This window comes from Dermacentor andersoni, chromosome 6 (genome assembly GCF_023375885.2).
Source record: "Dermacentor andersoni chromosome 6, qqDerAnde1_hic_scaffold, whole genome shotgun sequence".
Taxonomy (NCBI): Eukaryota; Metazoa; Arthropoda; class Arachnida; order Ixodida; family Ixodidae; genus Dermacentor; species Dermacentor andersoni.
Window position 1 is genome coordinate 76,003,109 of NC_092819.1, and position 20,088 is coordinate 76,023,196.

At 43.7% G+C, this 20,088-nt stretch overlaps 1 protein-coding gene across 1 annotated transcript in view; it reads left to right on the forward strand.

Moving 5' to 3' along the window:
* The first annotated feature begins 64 nt into the window (after positions 1–64).
* Positions 65–20,088, forward strand: part of LOC126522426 (26S proteasome non-ATPase regulatory subunit 6-like) — a 31,890-nt gene continuing 11,866 nt past the window's right edge. The window contains exons 1-5 of the mRNA XM_050171177.2: positions 65–296; positions 5,744–5,949; positions 10,710–10,855; positions 13,427–13,646; positions 15,912–16,020. Coding sequence (XP_050027134.1) covers positions 155–296; positions 5,744–5,949; positions 10,710–10,855; positions 13,427–13,646; positions 15,912–16,020 — 823 coding nt within the window. The 5' untranslated portion in view covers positions 65–154. The remainder of the gene's footprint in view (positions 297–5,743; positions 5,950–10,709; positions 10,856–13,426; positions 13,647–15,911; positions 16,021–20,088) is intronic.

The window sequence follows — 20,088 nt, forward strand, 5'->3', positions numbered from 1 at the left end:
CAGAAAACCAGAGGGCAGCACATAACTGCTAAGCCTAAGGCTTCCTGAAGTCTGTGTGCTCATTTCTCTTGGTGCAGCTGCCTCTGTTACGTCCGTGGTATTGTCGCAGTTTTTTTTGTTGTGCGACAGTACACCGGAGAAATTTTGTTTCATCATGCCGCTGGAGAACCTTGAAGATGAGAGCCTGGAGAAGAATCCCAACCTTGAGTTGGCCCAGATAAAGTTTGTGCTCGCCCATCATGAGCCCAGTAACGACAAGCTGAAGCAGGATCTCATGTCAGCGATCACTGAGCACAGTAAGCAAGCTTCATCATAGTCACGGTGGTCAGCTTCGCGCTTTCTTTTCGCCCGCCAACCCTCTTACTCGCTGCCAAATAAATAAATATTGTGGACCATACTATTCCAGAGCTCTAGCGATAATGTGAACGATTATTACGGCTGATAGTAAAGCATCGTGTCGTGCTGTGACCGTTCTCATTGCCAGAGTTGATGGCGAACTTTTGTAAAGGATTATGTGAAAGAGAGCATGTTGCGCCAAAGAACAGCCGCAGCTTCACATCGACTAGCGTGCAGTACGGTTGGTTCTAACTTATGAGTTTGATTTCTCGTCGACGCTATTTGTAATTGACGCACGCCTCGAGAACCGCGACATGTTGTAATGACTCAGCTATAAACTCAAGCATTTGCAGAAACCACATTGTGGCCGGACGTACGTTGGGATATGTTATTTCAACTAACACATTTTAAAGTAAGATCTTTGAAAACCGTGTAGCCGCCGCTGGCCAACCTGTTGCTCATTTACGTGCACCTCCAATTCTGTTACGTCAACGCTGCAAGGTTGTTTGAAACAGGAGAGCTCTGATTGCGCATGGCATTTCGAAGCCTATTATATAGTTTATTCAACAAGCATTTTTGTTACAGCGTTACTGGGTATAGTCACGGAACATAACCGTTTGTGTGTTCATTATGATGACCAGTAGCGAAATAAACAAGTAAGCAATTCAAGCAGTGAGTAACAATAAATTTCATGGTAATATTTATAGAAGGAACAAAGGTTTGCGGCAGAGTAAATGACCTTGAAGTTAGGCGGGTTGCAAATTGACTTGAGCAAATGAGAGTTGCTACTCATCTTAAATTGGATATACATTGAAGACACACCGAGTCATAGTAATGCCTTCATGGATATCAGGCACCTTAGAAAATGTGCCGTCTCACTCAGGAGATGGCTCATGCTGCTTTGTGATCATTAACCACACAAACTGTTGGGTGGCATGTTGGTCCACATGCCAAGAAAAATTCTTGGTTCGCCCCCGTCCAACATTGCCTTACAGCTATGTTGCTAAACACTACCATAACACAAAGATGCAGACACAAGATGTGAACTGATAACTGTTCTATTAGTCCTGACTGCTGGGTGGTTGGTAAAATCAATTGGTAAAATAAATGCACACAGCTCACCTGAGTCTGCTCGGGTGATATCACTGCATGGAGCAGTGCAGGTCTTGGAACATGCAATCATGCATTAACTTTTCTGCAGATGCACCTATTGGTAAAGAGTTCTGGCCTGTTTCCAACTCTTTGCTTATACAGTGAAACCTCGTTAAACTGTAGTTGGCCGGAGCTCAGAAGTATGTACTAAACGGTAGTATGGCTTAACCGAAATAGCATGAGATCGCCCACTTACCTGTCAAAAACGTAACTCGGAGAGAGTGTGATGAAAGGGAAAAAACCATGCATTATTTATGCAATTCGCTCAACAAAAGTGCTATTTTCAATTGCTGCCGCGGAAGCCTAACAGCGACGACAGCGGCCTCAAACTTACTGAAGCTGCGAGCCAGCTTTTCAGCCCGCTCCCCCTCTTCTCGGCAAACACTCGCATGGCAGATTGCGTGTTGGCGTTTCATGTTCTCTGAGCACGCGGGCGGTAGCACTGCTGAAGTGGCGGGGCACCTTTTTCATTGCGGGGTGCTGTTCTCGCGACAGTTGCATTCACAAGGCGCACGTAATGCGGAGCCTCTGCCACTGTCGGGCCTGAATTGCCTGTGCTGTCGCTTTCCGTGTCGTCCTCATCACTGTCGCTAGTTGACACTTCAGCAACAGAGGCAACGATGGCGAAAAGTCCGACCTCGTAGCTTACATCTCTTCGCGGTCGCAGTAGTGCTGCCGAGCAACAACTTCGCATTCCAAATGCCACACACCGTAGTCAACAGTAGATCCCTGTCGTGTGCCAGCGCCGACTTCTTCGTGTCACATTCGATAGCACGAATGATGTCTAATTTTTATTCTATGCTGAGCACCCGGCGTCTTTTTTATCCGAGCTTCGGCATGACGCGCGTCCTTCTTTGCACGATGCCACAATGCTCTCTGGCATGGCGCACAGCGCCGAAATGATGTTGATGTGGCTTCACGCACAAATGCACAGGGCGCTTGGAGTCCGTTCTAATTTCTGAGGCTTGTTCTGCCGGGCGGCCCGATGGAGACGACGCACTGCCGTGTTTGCACGACGAAAAGTGGAAACACTACGTGTTAACCGATACGTACGCAATAACCTGCTACAGTTTATGCAGATAGAAAACACATAATGTTCAATGGCCACTGAGTCGGGGATTTGACTTTACTACATTTAGAATGAAACTACTGTTTAAGCGGTACGGTTTAACAAGGTTTTACTGTAGTATTATTTAGTGGACAGCCACAGGTGAAGTGCTGAACCCTGCAAAAAGTGCTGAACCCTGCAAAAAGTGCTGTCGTGTTCGTGGCTGCTTTTGTTGTCTGAAAAATAAGCATAGTATTTATTTATTAGTACCTCAAAGGGCCTCAGGTGTGGAGTATTATAATACCCCAGACAGATGGGCAAATTTAGTGACACTTTGAGCAAGTGCACTTCTCTGTCACTCACAAGCTGTGAGACGGGTAGGTTTAATGATGCTGCTACGGAGAGCGCTTGCCAGTGAGTGTGTTCAAGGAACTCGCTTTGCTGCTTTGAAATGTGCAGCCTGGATGATAGCAATACTTCAAGAATCAATAAATAAGCAGTGTCAGCACTAGTTCTGAGACCACTTGTTCGTGATTTCAAATGTTATGAGTGTCTTGGTGACATCAGTGACACCCAAAAAAGCTTGAAACATTAATTTTTGACTGGTTCTGGAATTTCGATCTTGTGGATTTTGGATATGTTCCTTGCTTGTATTGGCTCAAAACAAATAGACGTGTTAATGAAATTACAGTATTTCTATTCTTGATGGCAGTGGCTCTTGTAAATAAGCATCTTTTCATAATAAAACAGTAACTGTTTCTAAAACTCAGAATGCCGAGAATCGCATCAACCCCATTTCAATCACAATGACGATCATTGTCATCAATTCTGAATGACACTTAGTTTTGCCATCTAGCACCACGCCATTGAAGTGACACCAAGCAAGGTGAAGTACACTCAATCGAAGTGTCACTAAATCTGCTCATATGACTTGGGTATAAGAGGGATCGGCCGGTCACATCAGTGAAACTTGGAATCTATGGCAACCTTGAAGCGAGCATGGTGTTCGTGGAAAGGTTGTTTGAGTCCTGAGCAGTCTTCACGAAAAGTGGGATGAAGATAGAAGTTAGTCTGAGCAGGTAGAAGGTATACCGCTTTTTCATGGTTTGTAAGGCAAGATAGATGATGCGCTGGAACAATGCCTGAAGTACAAGGAGAAGGATGACAAAATTTGTGATAAACACACAGTATAAAAACATCACACCTTGCACCTACGTTAGGAATTTCTACCTTGTAAGGCCACCAAAATGTGGGAAAGGAAATTTGCAGTTAGGGCACATCTTTCATAAGCAGTGTCAGCAACTTAGCCATGCAGTTGCCAAATTTAACAGGCTTTTACTCATCCTGAATCAGATGGCAACTCTCGGAACAAGAAGCTTTTAATGCAGCATGCTCGCTCACCAGGAAAGCATAAAAAATATACCTATGCATACAGCAACAGCGTTGCTGCTCTTAAAGGGGCACGAAAAAGAAAAATTATTTGGGCTGTATCAGTCAGTTTCCGTGCTACGTTGCAAAAAAAGTCCCTCTTGCCAGGAGAAGAGTCTTGGTTAGCCAGAAAAACCCTCTGTGTTAGCTTAGTGGCTTTGGCATTCTTCTGCTAACCGTGAGGTCACAGGATAAAATCCCGGCCATGGCAGCCACATTTCGATAGGTGCGAAATGCAGAAGCGCCTGTGTACCTTACTTTGGGTGCACGTTACGGAACCGCAGGTGGTCAAAATTCATTCGGAGTCCCTTGCTACAGCATGCCTCATAACTAGATCGTGGTTGTGGCATTTAAAACACCAGAATTTATATAAAAATTATTTGGTTAGCCAGAAAAGATGCAAATATGAAAGATGGTTGCGGACACTGCCTTGGAACTTCTTGTGCCAGCTCGCCGTGATGTCATGGATTCTGGTGGTGTGTGTTCAGGCCAATTAATTGTTTACTGGTGTGGTTGTACTGCACTGTGTAAGCTAAAGGAGCCAGACTTGGCAAGCTTCAGGAATCTTTATTGCACAGAAATGAGAGAGTAATTTAAGAAACCGTGACTTCACACTGGTGTAGCAATGGCGTGGTTTTGAGGCAAAATTAAAAAAAAAAATCAACTTTGACTGTCACTTCCTTTTCTGTTAATCAATCTATTACCAAGAAATTATTGAAAATTAAGCTTTTATAGAATACTTGATCAGTCTAAACTGATTTAATGTTTCTCTTTAGTGTTCTTCAGCGGAAAACTCTTGTCGGTGGTGTGCGCTAAACTACCAAATTCTTCGTTCAGTTTTGCTTCACTTTGTAGTGATGTCAGATGCTTGGTGATGTGCGGAGCAAAAGTGCAACAGAGCCCAAAATTCAACATTGGAGATAAACATGACCAGCTTCACTTATGAAGCAAAGTGGAAGAGGCAATGCCTGCAGAATGCTACAGTGAGAAACAAATGTGAACATTATATAAGAGTGTAAGAACTGGGGCACAGACAAGAATGGACGATACACTTCGTCCACTTTTTGTGCCGCTGTATCGACCATATTTTAACTTATTCAGTTCTCCATTTAGCGGGGACAGTAATGTGAAACCTTCGTACGTCTCAAATCTTTTGTAGAAGCTTCTACTTAGCTGGTGATACCATGTTGGCGGTTTCGGTGTAATAGCGGGGTAACTTGGCTCGGTGCTACTCGATCTGATTACACAAGAGAAAGAATACAATTTAAATAGAATTGTTGAGTTATTCTACGCTGGGTGCCTTCTCACATTTCTAACTAATGAAAAAATCCCAATGAATGCAGCTAGGTGTGTCTTGCAGTCTTGGTGGTCTACCACCTACTGAAGATGTTTTCTTTTTTTAACTCCAAGAAGGGAGTCAGCCAAGTGACTACTGTTGTTTTTAGAAATATGCATGTGCTTTGACACCTTTCTTCAAACCAACTGCTATTTCGTACTCATTGACACATCAAGTGAGAATGATTCAGTAGTTCCTGATTTGTATCTAGTGGATTATGCGAAGTAAATTTTTTGACGTTTTCAGGAACTGTGAATTCAGGTATACGTGCTGTACCTTTTTGTTGTCTGCTTTGTGCAGGAAGGCTTGGGCGCTTTCTCCACGCATGTTGTTTTGCTTTCTACTCAAGATTTCCCACATCTACGGGATGTGAACAGACTAAAATTGAATTGACTAAAATTGAAAATTGAAATTTATGCTTAGCGGCACACCTTTGTCTGCAGACATGGCACCCTTCTACGAAGAGACATGTGCTGACCTGGGCTGGCCTGTGGACCAGCGCCTTTTGAACAACATGAAAACAACCAATGCGACCGAGATTGAAAAGCTTGACTCAGCTATTGAAGATGCTGAGAAGAACCTGAGTGAGATGGAGGTCCGTGAGGCGCACTTAGCCAAGGCTGAGTACCTGAGCCGCATTGGCGACAAGGTATGTGGCTAGCATAGTGCAGGTTCTGTGGACAGCCAGACATTTCCTCTTGCAGGAATTTCTCTTTGTTGGTGCAATTGGAAAAGAAAAGAGAAATTTGCACTGTACGGAACTAAACATTTACGTGTTAATGTTTGGACAAAACATTGTGTTCAATAGCCGTGTTTACATGGATAATGGTAGAAGCGTATTGTAACAATTTACCATATCACATATTACCATACTATGCCATCGTTCACTTGAATGTACATTTTCCTATCCAACAAGGTACAGTCACCTACTGTAAAATTCCAAGCACGCCCCCCCCCCCCCCCCCCTTTTCCCAGAAAGTCGAAATTACTGGCAAAGAGTTGAGGCAGAGGGCGCGGGTGGAAGGGGGGGGGGGGGGGTTGCTATCCTGGAATGGCACCAAAATTCAAAATAGCGATGACGAAATTTTCTGACAAAAGAAAAATGTAGTGGACATGGATTTATAACTTTATTTAACATGAACTTTATTGAGCCAAAAATTTGTTAGTGCTGTTCATCACTCTCAAAACCATAAAAAGACTCCTTCAAGTCGTTAGCAAAAAAAAGTTCACAGCATTCCGCTAGAAGTCCGCCCCAATCTTCTGGCGCCACGGTTCCAACATCTGCCAGTTTGCCTCTGAGCCATCGAGTGCGCTGCTAATGCTGCACCCTTTGAAGGAGCATGCCACTGTCTCCTTAGGTACAGCGACCCAAGCCTCAGCAATAAAGTCGAGCACATGCTGTCGCGACGGCTTCAAGTTTCCTTTGGGTGTTCTCTCTTCCTCGCGCATATACTCCACCTGCAAACGCCATAGGGTGGACTTATATGGCTTGTTCCAATATACGTCAGCTGTCTGCAGGATGTTTGTGCAACACGCAGGCATGCAGAGCACATCTGTATCACACTCCTCGAAAGCATTTTTGGCAGCTTGCGTTTTATGAATGGCTGCCTGGTCCAGTACCAGCAGCTGCTGCATGTCATCGACATTTGGGCATCAGACTCTTGAAAGCCACTCTTGCAGCTTTTGAGATCTCATTCACCTGTCTTTTTGTGGCAGTGAGACGAAAATTTGCTACAAGTGAAAAAGAAAGTCAGCATTGTGATAGGAGAAACTCGGCAACATCGTGACTCTTCACTCTCATTTAAAAAAAAAAAAGGAAAGAAGAAGATCCTAATTGGCATGTGAAGGCTTGTAAGGAATTTTCTGCCTGGAATTTTCCTGCTTTGTTCTTTGAAGATAACGTAGGCAGGGAGCTTGTGGCCAGTGGCGTAAGCAGCTAGGCTAACCATGAAGCCTTGCCAGGCACATCCAGTGTTTGCGTTCCGTAAAATGTTTTCGTCAACCACTTTTGTCCTGCTGGCCAGGTTGTCTATTCGGACCATCATCTGATCCATGTTGGCTATGTTATACAAAATGTAGCTGTTGCACCATCGCAGGGAGCTTGCGGAAACCGAAATGTACTTGCTGCCTCCGAAGATTTCTCCACCTGCGCGCCTCCACCTGCTCGCACAGGTGGAGGCGCTTGCTCAGTCAGAACGTTACGGTAGTGTCATATTTGAAATTTAGCTCTGTCACTCTGGTTCTGATAAGCCTGCTTTTGCTGTGACGTTACGAAATGCACCGAAAGTGCCTGCAGGGTGTCGGCCACATTCCGTCAGGGTTTCTCCTTTGTTTGTCTGCAGAGTCAAATTTACACGGTGCTTATTTGGTAGAACATAGGCATTGTGTCAGGATATTAAATTTTCACAGCCTGTCCGCAACTGTTGCCATGTCCTATGGTAGCTGAGCGCTGCCGTCACGGCTTCTATCTTCTCAAAACTGGAGCTGGCTACGTTAACGCCGCAAACAAAATAATTCGACAGTGTTAATCTCATTATTTACAAAGAAAATTTTCAGTGCGTGTAATGCATGCACGAGTGAAAAGAAATTGGGTGTGGCCTGCTCAGTTAGCTGCCATTTTTGTTTTGATGCACCGCAGCGTAGCAGCGGCCACAGCCGGTTAGTTAGCCAGTTGTCATCCCGCAGCGAATGTGCACCCATAATTGCCGATACACTACAGTTCTGTTTACATGGGCTGCTGAAATGCGCATTTTCCATCTCAAGCTACCTCCCTGTTTGGTACATTTGATACGATACACTTCTGTTGCATTCGTGTAAATGTGGCTAGTACATATTCATACATAATAAACTGCACAGCATCCTTTACATTAATTCCTTTTCAACTGTGGTGGTGGTGGTGTGCATGCGGTGTCAGCGTTTTGCTTCTAGGCATCAGGTCGTGGGTTCAATTCCCGGTCGCTGCTACAGTGTTTTGATATATAAGTAAAATACAAAAACACTTCTGCATATTTATGGCATCTTCAACAAGTCACATCGAAGGACACCGAAGCGCTCTGGTGTGATGGTGGTTAGAGGAAATGGCACACCAATGCAATTTGTCAAGGGTGCAATTAGATTTGGGTGCACGTTAAAGAACCCCAGGCGGTCGATATTAACCCTGGAACCTCTTTGCTATGGTGCCTTTCAGTGCCCCAGTGTGCTATGGGCCGTTGAACCTCATGCATTAATCAATTTGCCATCAACAAAACACTTTACGCTTTAGAGTGTACCGTAAGTAAGCGCTCGTGAATGCTGCATTGGCATTGTTTTACCATTGTGTGGAAGATTGACAAATGGGTTCTCATGAAAAACTGCCCAGCACATGAGAATACTTTAATATCCATCCAGGCTGTTGCGTTCACATTTCAATGTGATGGTTTGAGCAAAAAATTCAAAAAGGAAGGCTTGGTGTTTCAGTTTCTCTGGCCGACTTTCTTCTGACAAAGAAATTACGATAACTTCATTCATCTTTCTAAGCTAATTCGGTGAAGTTCTTTACATTTCTAAAGGACAGGGGGTTCCAAGGACAAAATTGTTCTCAGGGGGACCTCCTAACCTAAAGCCTGCAAAGTGAAGTACAGATGTAAACAAATGTAATAGGAACATGAGTCTTGTGCCCAAACTGCATCCCAGTGCCCTCTAGCAGCCTTGGGGCCCTGCTGGAGGACCCTGGGCAGCCTTCTGGTAGCCTAGAAATTGCATGCACATCTGTATAGGCCGGCACTCGTCAGTTCGCACCTCTCAATGTGTTTCTTTACTTGGGGAACACAGCGTCATTCGCAGCATCTGTGGCTGAACAGTCGCTAATCTATCAGTGGTGAAAGAGTCTATGTCACAGGGGTATGTGTCTTTTCTTTCACACCTGTACACAAGGGAGTTAGTGGTGAACTGGTAATAATAGTACCAAGGAATCTCGGTAATACGATTCTGCATATGTTTTTGGGGACAATGTGTTTGTTATTTTCACTGTTATTTTCATGAAATAATAATAAATAGATGTTCCGACTTGGATGTTATACCCCTGTCACACTGGGAGTTTTAATGTCATTTGAATCGAATGGCATTCGGTGCAACAAATGTCATTCGCCCGCGGAGGTGCTACACTCGAAAAATTAATGTCATTCGGTGGCGATATCAATGGCGATCATTCCGGGAAAAAAAAAAAATGTGGCAACTAAAGTAGAACAAGGTAGGTATAAAGTGCTTGCATAAGCAATCCATATATTTAAATATATTTTTGGGACGACACTTCACTGAAAAAAAAATATTTTACTAATGCGTACAAAAAAAGTTGTTCTATTTCAGACTATGTGGCCACTATAAGCCAAAACAAGGCTTAGCCACCTGAGTAGCAGATAAATTGAAAACAAACAAAATGGCTGACATGGCGACGTAGGACGACAACGCTAAGTTGCAGGAGGTGAAGCGATTAGTTGCTGCGTACTTCGCGTTACGAGCAAGGCGTAATAATCAGAGGAAGCGATTAGGCGTTCTATGGCCGACGAGCAGAGTGGCGGCGGCATGGGCGGCGGCCAGACGCTGCTGAGCTGAAGAGTAACAACATTTTGCGACAGCCTGCCACACAGATTTTGTCTCTTTAAAGTAACAAGTCCATTAAAACATGTAAACATTATTATTTCTATGCGAGTACGGTTTTCAATTTGCAAATGCTCTGTCCTGTTTTGCTTTGTTTCTGGGGTTGAGAGTACACATTCGCTCCGAGGGCAAAGCTGAATGAGTTTCTCGAACTCATTCGATTGCGGAAGTCATTCGGTGCTAATGGCGTTAAATATTGCTGTGTAGCAACCGAACAATGTCATGATTCTAATGACATTTGGTTCGAATGACATTAAAATGCCCAGTATGACAGGGGTATTACAATTTTGTATGATACATTTTATTTTCCGGTTCCTGTGAAGGTAATATCGACGAGATTACACTGTAAATACAAATGGGGCAAACACAGAGTCAAATGAAATTTAAACAAGTAATACTGTAGAACAGCTTAACCGACTGATATAACAGCACAATATTAATATAAATAACAGCAAAGAAAGAGGGGGAGGGGTTCACATTGATAAGGGGAAGAGTTTTTGCATTTGCTGAAATATAACAAAGCCGTATAATCCGAAAAGTATAATGACTCACGGGCTGATGTTGAATATCTTGCATTAACGTTTGAAAAATTAAAGAAAGACACAACTCACATGATCCAAGTTTGTTGGCAATGGGAGGTTTCTGGCATGCCACAGTAGAAACGTTTATAATTTCAGCCCTTCCTGCCTGGCTTTCCATTTGCTAGGCTTCACTTCTCAGAAGTAGTTGCTGTTACAAGGCTGTGCATGTGCTGAATGTACATTCTGTTTGCAGGAGGCAGCATTGACGCAGTTGCGCAAGACGTATGACAAGACGGTATCGCTGGGGCACCGATTAGACCTGCTGTTCCACCTGATACGTCTGGGGCTGTTTTACTTGGACCATGACCTTATCACCCGCAACATTGACAAAGCCAAGAGGCAAGCACTGTGTTCCTCAGTTCCTCCTGACTGCTCTTGTCAACTGATTTTGCTACGTCAGTGTCACTGAGCCATCATAAACCCTTTGAGGGTCGAGTTTTCTCCCAAAAGCCACGCTCCTGTGGTCAATTTTATTTATTGCAGTTTCCACTACAGTTGAACCAATGTATAACAGTTGCAGGTGTATTGATCTATTTAAGTGCCTTTACAATTTTCTCACCCTGCCTACTGGTCGGTACTGGAATCACGGATGTGTAATGGTTTAACACCGCCGTGTGAGCGCCTTCGCCTCGTCGTCTGCTTCATATACCAGCGCTCTGACTTCTGCCGTTTGTGGCACTGTTCGCCAGCACTTCGCTGGCGCGCCTCTGGTGCCTTATGATGGCTGTCCGGTGCCTATTGCTGTTAGAGGTTCACGATGGTATTCTACCTTCTAAACATCATGCTTTTTCAGCCAAAGCGACATAGAAAACGTAACTTTGCGGCTCTGGGCCATGTGTGCTGACGCTGCAGTCGTAATGGTAAGGCCTTTGCAAAATGCCGTAATGGTTATTAGTTTCGTCTTCGAGCCAACTAGAATGTTTCGCTATTTTATGCAGAATCCACTCATGTCTCACTGATAGTAAAATGTATCACAAGCACTCAAAGAAAAAATGGCGGCTGCTGCACTCATACTTTCAGAATGGCAGGTGATTGGAAATGACCACGTGCTGTTTTGGAAGAGCTATGATGGCATATTTCATTCTTTAGGTAACATTTTTGATGGAAACTTGGAGCTAGATGCAGGAAAGTACCGGGTACAAAAATGAAGGTACTGACCTGATATTCAGACGAAAGTGGTGCTGGATTGTAACTGCCGACGCCAGCTTCAGTGTTGTTAATTTTTGTGCATATTGAAGGGTGAGTTCACATATAATGTACTACTGATCCTTTTCATGACTACTGAACTACTGTACTACTGAACTTTTCAGGAAACTATCGAGCTCATCATGAATGGGATTGAGTGTACTACTTTCAGTTTCGTAGCAACAGATGCTTCGATGAGCAAAAGTGACCTTGGCATTTTCTTGGCACTATGCCAAGAATGCCATCACTCATAGATGCTGATGCATGTAGCACTAGCACACGAAATCTCGTGAAAGTGATCATCCGAGCATACATCTTTTTCAACCACTTATCGAATCCGATACTTTGGACTCCTGATTATTCATACCTTTAGGTAGTCCCCATTAATTCCTCATTATCTGTTGGTGACTGTAAATATTTTAGAGGGTGAGCCGTGCACAGTGTCTGTTTTAATATTGAACAGCACGTTCATATGATTTTAAGGACATGGTCACGTAATACGTTTCCTTTGTATTACTGTATTTACTCGCATAATGATTACACCTTCTTGTCAAAAAAATTGACACAAATTCAGGGTTGCGATCATTATGTGGGTTAAATTTTCTGCAAAAAGAACAAAAAATATTTTTTCATAGCACATTTGCTGCGGAATGACAACAGGTCAACATACAGGCGGCTGCCGCTGTAACAGTGCAAGAGACCAAAACAAGAATGGCGGCCGATGGAGCAAGCCGAACACGCCAAACGCAATGTTTTTTTCTTCTCGTGAGTGCACTACATGCATTGAAACAGTTTCTTTCGTATCAGTAATTAATAATATCGTTAATATCGGCAAGTTAGCGGCAATAACGTAGCCATATCCACTTTGAGGGGACAGAAACGGAGATGGGCTGCCAGATGAGCTGCCAGTGACATAGAAACACATGGCAGGCATGCTGTGAAAGCTGCAGCATTTGTCTTCACTACTATCCTAATACGGCATGTTTCTGCTAAAGGTGGGTGACTATCTTAGCTGTGTTACAAGCCTCTGCATATGAATAGGATACACTTCTAGTGTATCAGTGTAAACATGGCTACTATCGTTGCCGCTTGCGATTTTTTTGTGCCCACGAGTGCAGACGAGAGGAATCGAAATGCGCCTTTTTTGTTGGGGGTGCCGACCACAACCATTATAAAGCCTACAAATAATAAAGCCAGAGGCAAGTTTGGTTGTAGCTTTTTTTTTTTCATGGAAGTGCGGAAAGGGATGAAAGGAATGAAATGGGGCATATGCTTAAGAATCTGTTTGGTGCGTGCAGATCGCTTGGTACGTCTTGAAGAGTCGTTCGCATAGCATTGGACAGATGGTAAGTGCGATCATCAATATCTAGACTTGGCACACGACATATTGCTGTGGCAAGCTCGGGGTGTGATCATTACGTGGGAAAGAAAACTGAATTTTGATGACCAAATTCAGGGGTGCGGTCATTATGCGAGTGCAATCATTATGCAAGTAAATACGGTATATTGCTGTTGTTTTTTCGCATGCCCGGGGAAAACGTAATAGGGGGCTCTACCTATACATAATGTTTGGTTCTCAACAAAAAGAATTGATTTGCAAGTACTACACATGTTTTGTCTCCCAATCCTTTGACCAGCTACAATCGATACCAAATCTCCCACCTATGTGTCCTGTGAGTTGAAGGCAGATCGCTGCAATAAACTTTGTCCGTGTACTCTGTGCAGCCTGATTGAGGAGGGTGGTGACTGGGACCGAAGGAACCGGCTCAAGGTGTACCAGGGCCTCTACAGCCTGGCAGTGCGTGACTTTAAGGCGGCTGCGGCCTCCTTCCTGGACACAGTGTCTACCTTCACCTGCTACGAGCTGATGGATTACCAGCGTTTTGTTACCTACACTGTGCTCGCTAGCATCATCGCCCTTCCACGCATCGAGCTCCGTGAAAAGGTATCTGCTGCACTTATTTATTTATTTATTTTCAAATACTGTAAGCCTTATACAGGCTTACACAGCAGAGGGCATACGAAATGCGTATTTCTATATACTACACTACTCACCAAAAAAAGAAATAAACTGGAAAAGAGTAAACAAAAGAAAAAGACAATTGCAGCAAGATAGTGCATTTATGGGGAAAAGAGTGCACTAAATTACACATTGCTATATTAACACCACAGTAACATTGAAAGGAAAGGAGCAAGAGCAAAGGAAAGGGAGTAAGCTAATGATAGACTGAAAGTGCACTGGAACTAAAAAGAACAAGAAGATTTTATATCGCCACATGAACAAAACAAATAAAAAAGAGGTGTGCCAATGTTTAAAACATTCAAATATCGAATATCATGTTTTAATATTCGTATTTGATTAAAAAAATAGATTTTTGAAGATGTTCAAACAATCGGTTTAGATAGGAATATTGGAACCAAATCGAACATGTTGCTGGCTGTGTGGGAGCAAACACAGTTCTTAGCATTTGTTTCTGATCTAAGAATATTAGGGCGATTTCGTGCTGCTAGCAAAAATTTGCCTGTAAAGCACAATTAGCCACGAAATGTCTACATTTTGCAGAAAAACAGCTTCTCAGTAGCAAGGGGCACGGGTTTGCTGACAGCGAGGGCGCACTTTTCTTTTTTTTTTTCAATTTCACCCCCAATTTTGAGCTTATTGCTTTATAGCAAGTATCATGAGTGATGACTGGAACACGGTCAAATGCCTCCGAGTTTACGGGCGTTTGATGCGGTATATTAAGGCACAGGCTGGTGAGGACAGCTAGTGGTAATCACTAAATTTTCCTAGTTGACATGAGCCATATACACAATGATTTAGCGTACTGGCTTAGTAGCCTAGAATTTTGACATTGCCAATGCAATTTCAATGTTCCAGCATAACAAACAAATTAACCCAACTTGCTAATAAATGCATGTGCATATCATTATTCAATATTCGAAGTTAAGTATATGTATTTGATTCGTATTCAAAAATGTTGATATTCGCACACCCCTAAAAGAAAGAAAAACCAACTATATATCATACATGCACTTATCATCTTGTCTTATCATGCACTATGATCGCTGACAACCTATGCAGGCAGTGTCAAATGCATGGCTGTCCAAACGCAAAAGAAAGCTTTTATACAAGTGCCAGGCCAATTATGTTTGCTGATTTCTATGACAATATTGGCTTTTTTCGATGAGCGTCCATCCATCGAGAATGGTGTTTTCGAGCACAGAGAGCAGGTGCGATGCAGTTTAAAAGTAAGGGAACCCGCTGAATTCTTGTGTTTTCACCAAATAATAGGGTACGCAAATAGTTCTTTTTGAGAATGAATCAGAATGCGAATCGAATAGTGCCAGAAGCAAGTAAAATACTTTTCAAATAACTTTCCAATAATAACCATTTTTGCAAATAGTAGGAAAAGTTGTTGACATCTTAGTGTACTCACCATGTTAACAAGCTTTGGTCATTATTTTGCAAAGTATGAGGTATTGCTTATTAAAAACAGGAATAAAGCATTGTGAACAAATAAGCAGCTTGTTCGCATACTCGGGTCTCTTGTCATGTTTCTGCTCAAAATTAAGGTTTGAGCATCCTCAGTTGATGGTATAAAATAAGGGTTCAAAGTAAGAAATGAGTGTGCCCCCAAATCTAAGACTCAGCAGGTTTTGTAAGAAAAGAGTATGCCTCCAATTTGTCGCTGTCAGAAAAAGATGAAATCTGCAGAATTTAATTTCACAAAATGTTATATTATTCATGCTTCATGTCTGTTGTTGTCACTGTTAAACGGCTCTTAATTGCTGTCTGTGGACTACAACACGTCATCCTCCATGGAGCCTCCAGACTAGCCACTTCCTCAGTTTGACTTGCAGTCCATGTGTCAACAAAACGAGTGCAATGTGAAGTCCAACTATGTTGTTACCTTAACATTTAAGATAACCTAACTATTTAATGAGTTTTCATAATAAAGGTGGTACATTTTCATTGCCAACCTGCATCAAGATGCATTCTGTTATCATCTTGCAGTGGCATTGGCCATGATGTTGGCTCTAATCATGACCTGTTGCCGTGCAACACTGCACAGTGGGTTGTGAGGGAGACATTGTAGGGAAGAGCTCCAGATGAATTTTGACCATCTGGGGTTTTTCAACATGTGCCTGATCTCCATGTGAATCTTACTGTTTGTAACATCGTGTTCATAGGAACATTCACTGTGTGCAGGTTGTGATGGGTTCTGAGATCCTTGAAGTTCTGCATGGTGTTCCTGACATCAGCGAGTACCTGTTCTCCCTCTACCGGTGTCAATACTCGATCTTCTTCAAGAAGCTTGGTGAGCCGATTTTGAACCTGTTGTTTTAAGTATGTCCTTGCCTTACAGGTGCCATGGAATATGGGGAGTAGAGGAAGTAGGCATTTTCACACTAGAGGGCCCTTCACCAGGTTTGGACATTGTGAACAGACAAGTGCAATGCGTAGATCATGCGGTGGCAGTTGTATCTGCAGAGTATCAAATGGCTGCGTGGCACGAAAACAGCTGAAGTTTCTAAACGAAGCCTGTGTGCCCTTCCTCCCGAGGGAACCCCGCTTGAGTCAAGGTCACATGTATGAACGCCTCTCATCCTACAACATCGCCGATTATGGCATGTGACCTCAGTAAGTCATCCAATGCAGGACGCTCTATTCTCTCACTGGGAGGGCACGATGCAGCGAGAAGAGCAAGAGAAAAAGAACAAAAACGAAGGCGGGGTTTAAGACACAATCGTGACACTTCCAGAGGCTGGGAGAAGGCAGAGAAGAAATGTCGCTTGCAGACGCTAGTCAAGGCTGGAGGAGAGAGTGCTTAGTTGGCAGTGAAGCTTGCCTCCTGGCAGTGGGGCAACGCAACATTTCGATTTCTCCTATCTCGTCTGATAATGATGGAATTTCATAAATTACAGTGATAAAACACTCCCTAACTGGCACAATACCGTATTTACTCGCATAATGATCGCACTTTTTTGTCAGAAAAATTGACGCAAATTCAGGGGTGCGATCATTACGCGGGTTAAATTTCCCGCAAAAAAAAAAAAAATTTTTTTTCGTCCCGCATTTGCTGCGGGATGCGGGTGCGGGACACCAAAACAAAAATGGCGGCCGGCGGAGCAAGCCGAACGCGCCGAACGCGATTTTCTTTTGTTCTCGTGAGTACATTACGTGCATTGAAACAGTTTCTTCCGTATCAGTGATGAATAATATCGTTAATATCGGCAAGTTTGCGGCAATAACGTAGCCATGTCCACTTTGAGGGGACAGAAACAGATGGGTGCGCTTAGCTGCCAGTGACAGAAACGCATGGCCGGCGTGCTGCGGAAACTGCGGCATCTGTCTTCACTACTATCCTAACACGGCACGTTTCCGCTAAGGGTGGGCGAATATCTTAGCTGTGTTACAAGTGTCGACGTATGAATAGGGTACAGTTTTAACGTATCAGCGTAAACGTGGCTACTATCATTGCCGCGCGCGATTTGTTGCGTGCTCACGAGTGCAGGTGAAAAGAATCGAAAGGCGCCTTTTTTGTTTTTGTTGACCACAACCATTGTAAAGCCTACCAATAATAAAGGCAAGTTTGGTTGTACCTCTTTTTGTCATGGAAGTGCAGAAAGTGATGAAAGTAATGAAATGAGGCATCTACTTAAGTATGTTGGTGCGTGCAGACGAGTCGTTCGCGTAGCATTCGACAGATGGTAAGCGCGATCATTATTAGCTAGACCTGGCACACGACATATCGCTACGGCAAGTTCGGGGTGCGATCATTACACGGGAAATAAAAAAAATCGAATTTTGACGACAAAATTCAGGGGTGCGATCATTACGCGAGTGCGATCATTATGCGAGTAAATACGGTACAACTTCCAGTGTATAACCAAAATATGCAATAGGGTCTGATGAGGGGCCCTACACAAGGTGGTGTCCCTTTTCACGGCACAATTGAACTAAAGGCAGATTTGCAACAAATGAGCATGCAGTAAGGAAGAGATGGTGGCCAGGGTCTGACAGCATTGAATGGGAGCTGTGACCACCTTGTCACTTGTCAGAATACAGTGAAACCTCGTTAAACCGTAGTTGGCCGGAGCTCGGAAAAAGTACGTACTAAATGGTAGTACTGTTTAACCGAAATAGCATGAGATCGCCCACTTACCTGTCGAAAACAGAACTCAGAGAGAGTGCGATGAAAGGGGAAAAAACATGCAGTATTTATTCACTTAGCGCGAGAAAAGTGTTATTTACTTTGATGCCGCCGCGGCCTAGCACGAAAACAGTGGCCTCAAACTTACTGAAGCTGCGTGCCAGCTTCTCAGCCAGCCCCCTCCTCTCGGCAAACGCTCGCACGGCAGATTCCTCGTTTGCATTACATATTCTCTGTGCACGTGAGCAGTAGTGCTGCACAAGTCCCTGGGTGCCTTTTTCATTGCCGGGTGCCGAAGTTAGGAATACTTTTCGTTTGGAATAGTTACGTTATCACGCCCCTGTTCTCGTCGCGACGATTGCATTCATGAGGCTGACATAACGCGCAGCATCTGTCACTGTCGGGCCTGTCGCTTTCCGTGTCGTCCTCATCACTGTCGCTAGTCGACACTTCGGCAACAACAGAGGCAACGATGGCGAAAAGTTGAACCTCGTAGCTGACACCTCTTCGCAGTCGCAGCAGCACTGCCGAGCAACTTCTTCGCATTCCAAATGCCACACACTGTAGTCAACAGCGGATCCATGTCGCGGGCCAGCGCTGACTTCTTCGTGTCAGGTTCGATAGCACGAACAATGTCTAATTTTTCTTCTATGCTGAGCACCCGGCGTCTTTTTTATCCGAGCTTCGGCATGACGTGAGTCCTCGCTTGCACGACGCCACAACGCTCTCTGGCCTGGCGCCGAAATGATGTTGATGTTGATGTGGCTTCACACACAAATGCACAAGTCGCTTGGAGGCCGTTGTTCTGATCTCTGAGGCTTGTTGTTCTGCCGGGCCGCCCGATGGAGACGACAAACCCCCGTGTTTACACGGGGGTTTGCCAGGACTGCACCAATCCATTTTGAAACCCAGGATGTCGTAAAATCGTGGGATTGATAACCGGGGTTCCCGCGTACTGTGCGTCTTAGTGTCTCAACTGAACCACAGCAGCATTTTGGTACAATTAGCTGATGCGTGTTCGAGTGGTGCTTTGCTGCATAGTTTTCTATTAAATTACTAGATGAAAATATAGGGAAAACATGGGGAAGTTGGGAGGTGGAAATTCAAGACCTTGTTCCCATTTTGCTCATCATCTAGTTGGAAATATGGCACTGCGCAATAGGGTTGGCAGCGAATGTGACTGCAACTTGCAACGTCTCACAAGCAGATATGCTGGTATCGAACAAGGAAACTGAGTGTGTGCTGTGTGCCAGCATCTTCATGTGACGCAGGCAGGCGAGTACTGTGGGGAAGCTGCTGTGGAGGGCACCTGTACTGCTCTTGATCGCACGTGCCTCATGCCTTTTCTTGTTTACAGGGGTTCAGGTGGCCAGAAAACATACCACACGATTGCAGTTTTGCGATGTACTGAACGTTGGTGCTGAAAGGTTGTGTTTTCCAGGAATGCATTAACTGGTAGAAAAGAAGTGTAACTGTATTTGGTAATTTTTTGTGTTCTCGATCACGAATGTTGGCGCCACGATATTGTACAAAATGGGATTGTATGAACTAGACTCTGCTGTATTTAATTATTATATTTACATCGTTACATCAGATGTCTCAACAGTAGGTTATAAAACACACTCGAAAACCTCATTTGAATTGTTTGTGGTGTGCTATCTTCTGTGCGTATTTTCTCTTCTTTTTTTTTTTTTTTTCATGTTCGGAAGAAAGTGCACGAAATACGAATGAAGCTGACCTAGTTTCCTGGTTGCACATCGTGGCATTAGTGCCCTTATATGTGCTGCAAAATAACTAAATGAACTCGGGGCTTAACCCGGCAGTTGCGTTACTCTGTCGGGATGTTTTTCTTGGCGTGGCTGCAAAACTTTTTTGGTAAGGGTTTGAGAATAGTGTTGCTGCAACGTGCAAGCAGGAAGCCGGATCGGTTTCTTTTACAAATATTTCATGGGAATTTTAACCTAAAGTTGGAGGACCAAGTGTGACCCCCCAAGGTTGAGTTCCATTATTGATTTAAAACCTCTTTTCAGAAAAATTTACCACAACTCTTTTAGAGCATAAAGTGACAAAAAAAAAAATATTTTCGTTGGTGAACATGCATTGTTTATTCATCAATATGAACTTTCATAAATATTTTTAATGAGAATAAAGAAGTAGATGCATAGAAATATATATTCTGGTTCGGCACTTGGGCAATAGTCCAAGTCCAAGAGGAACCACCACTCAACTCAC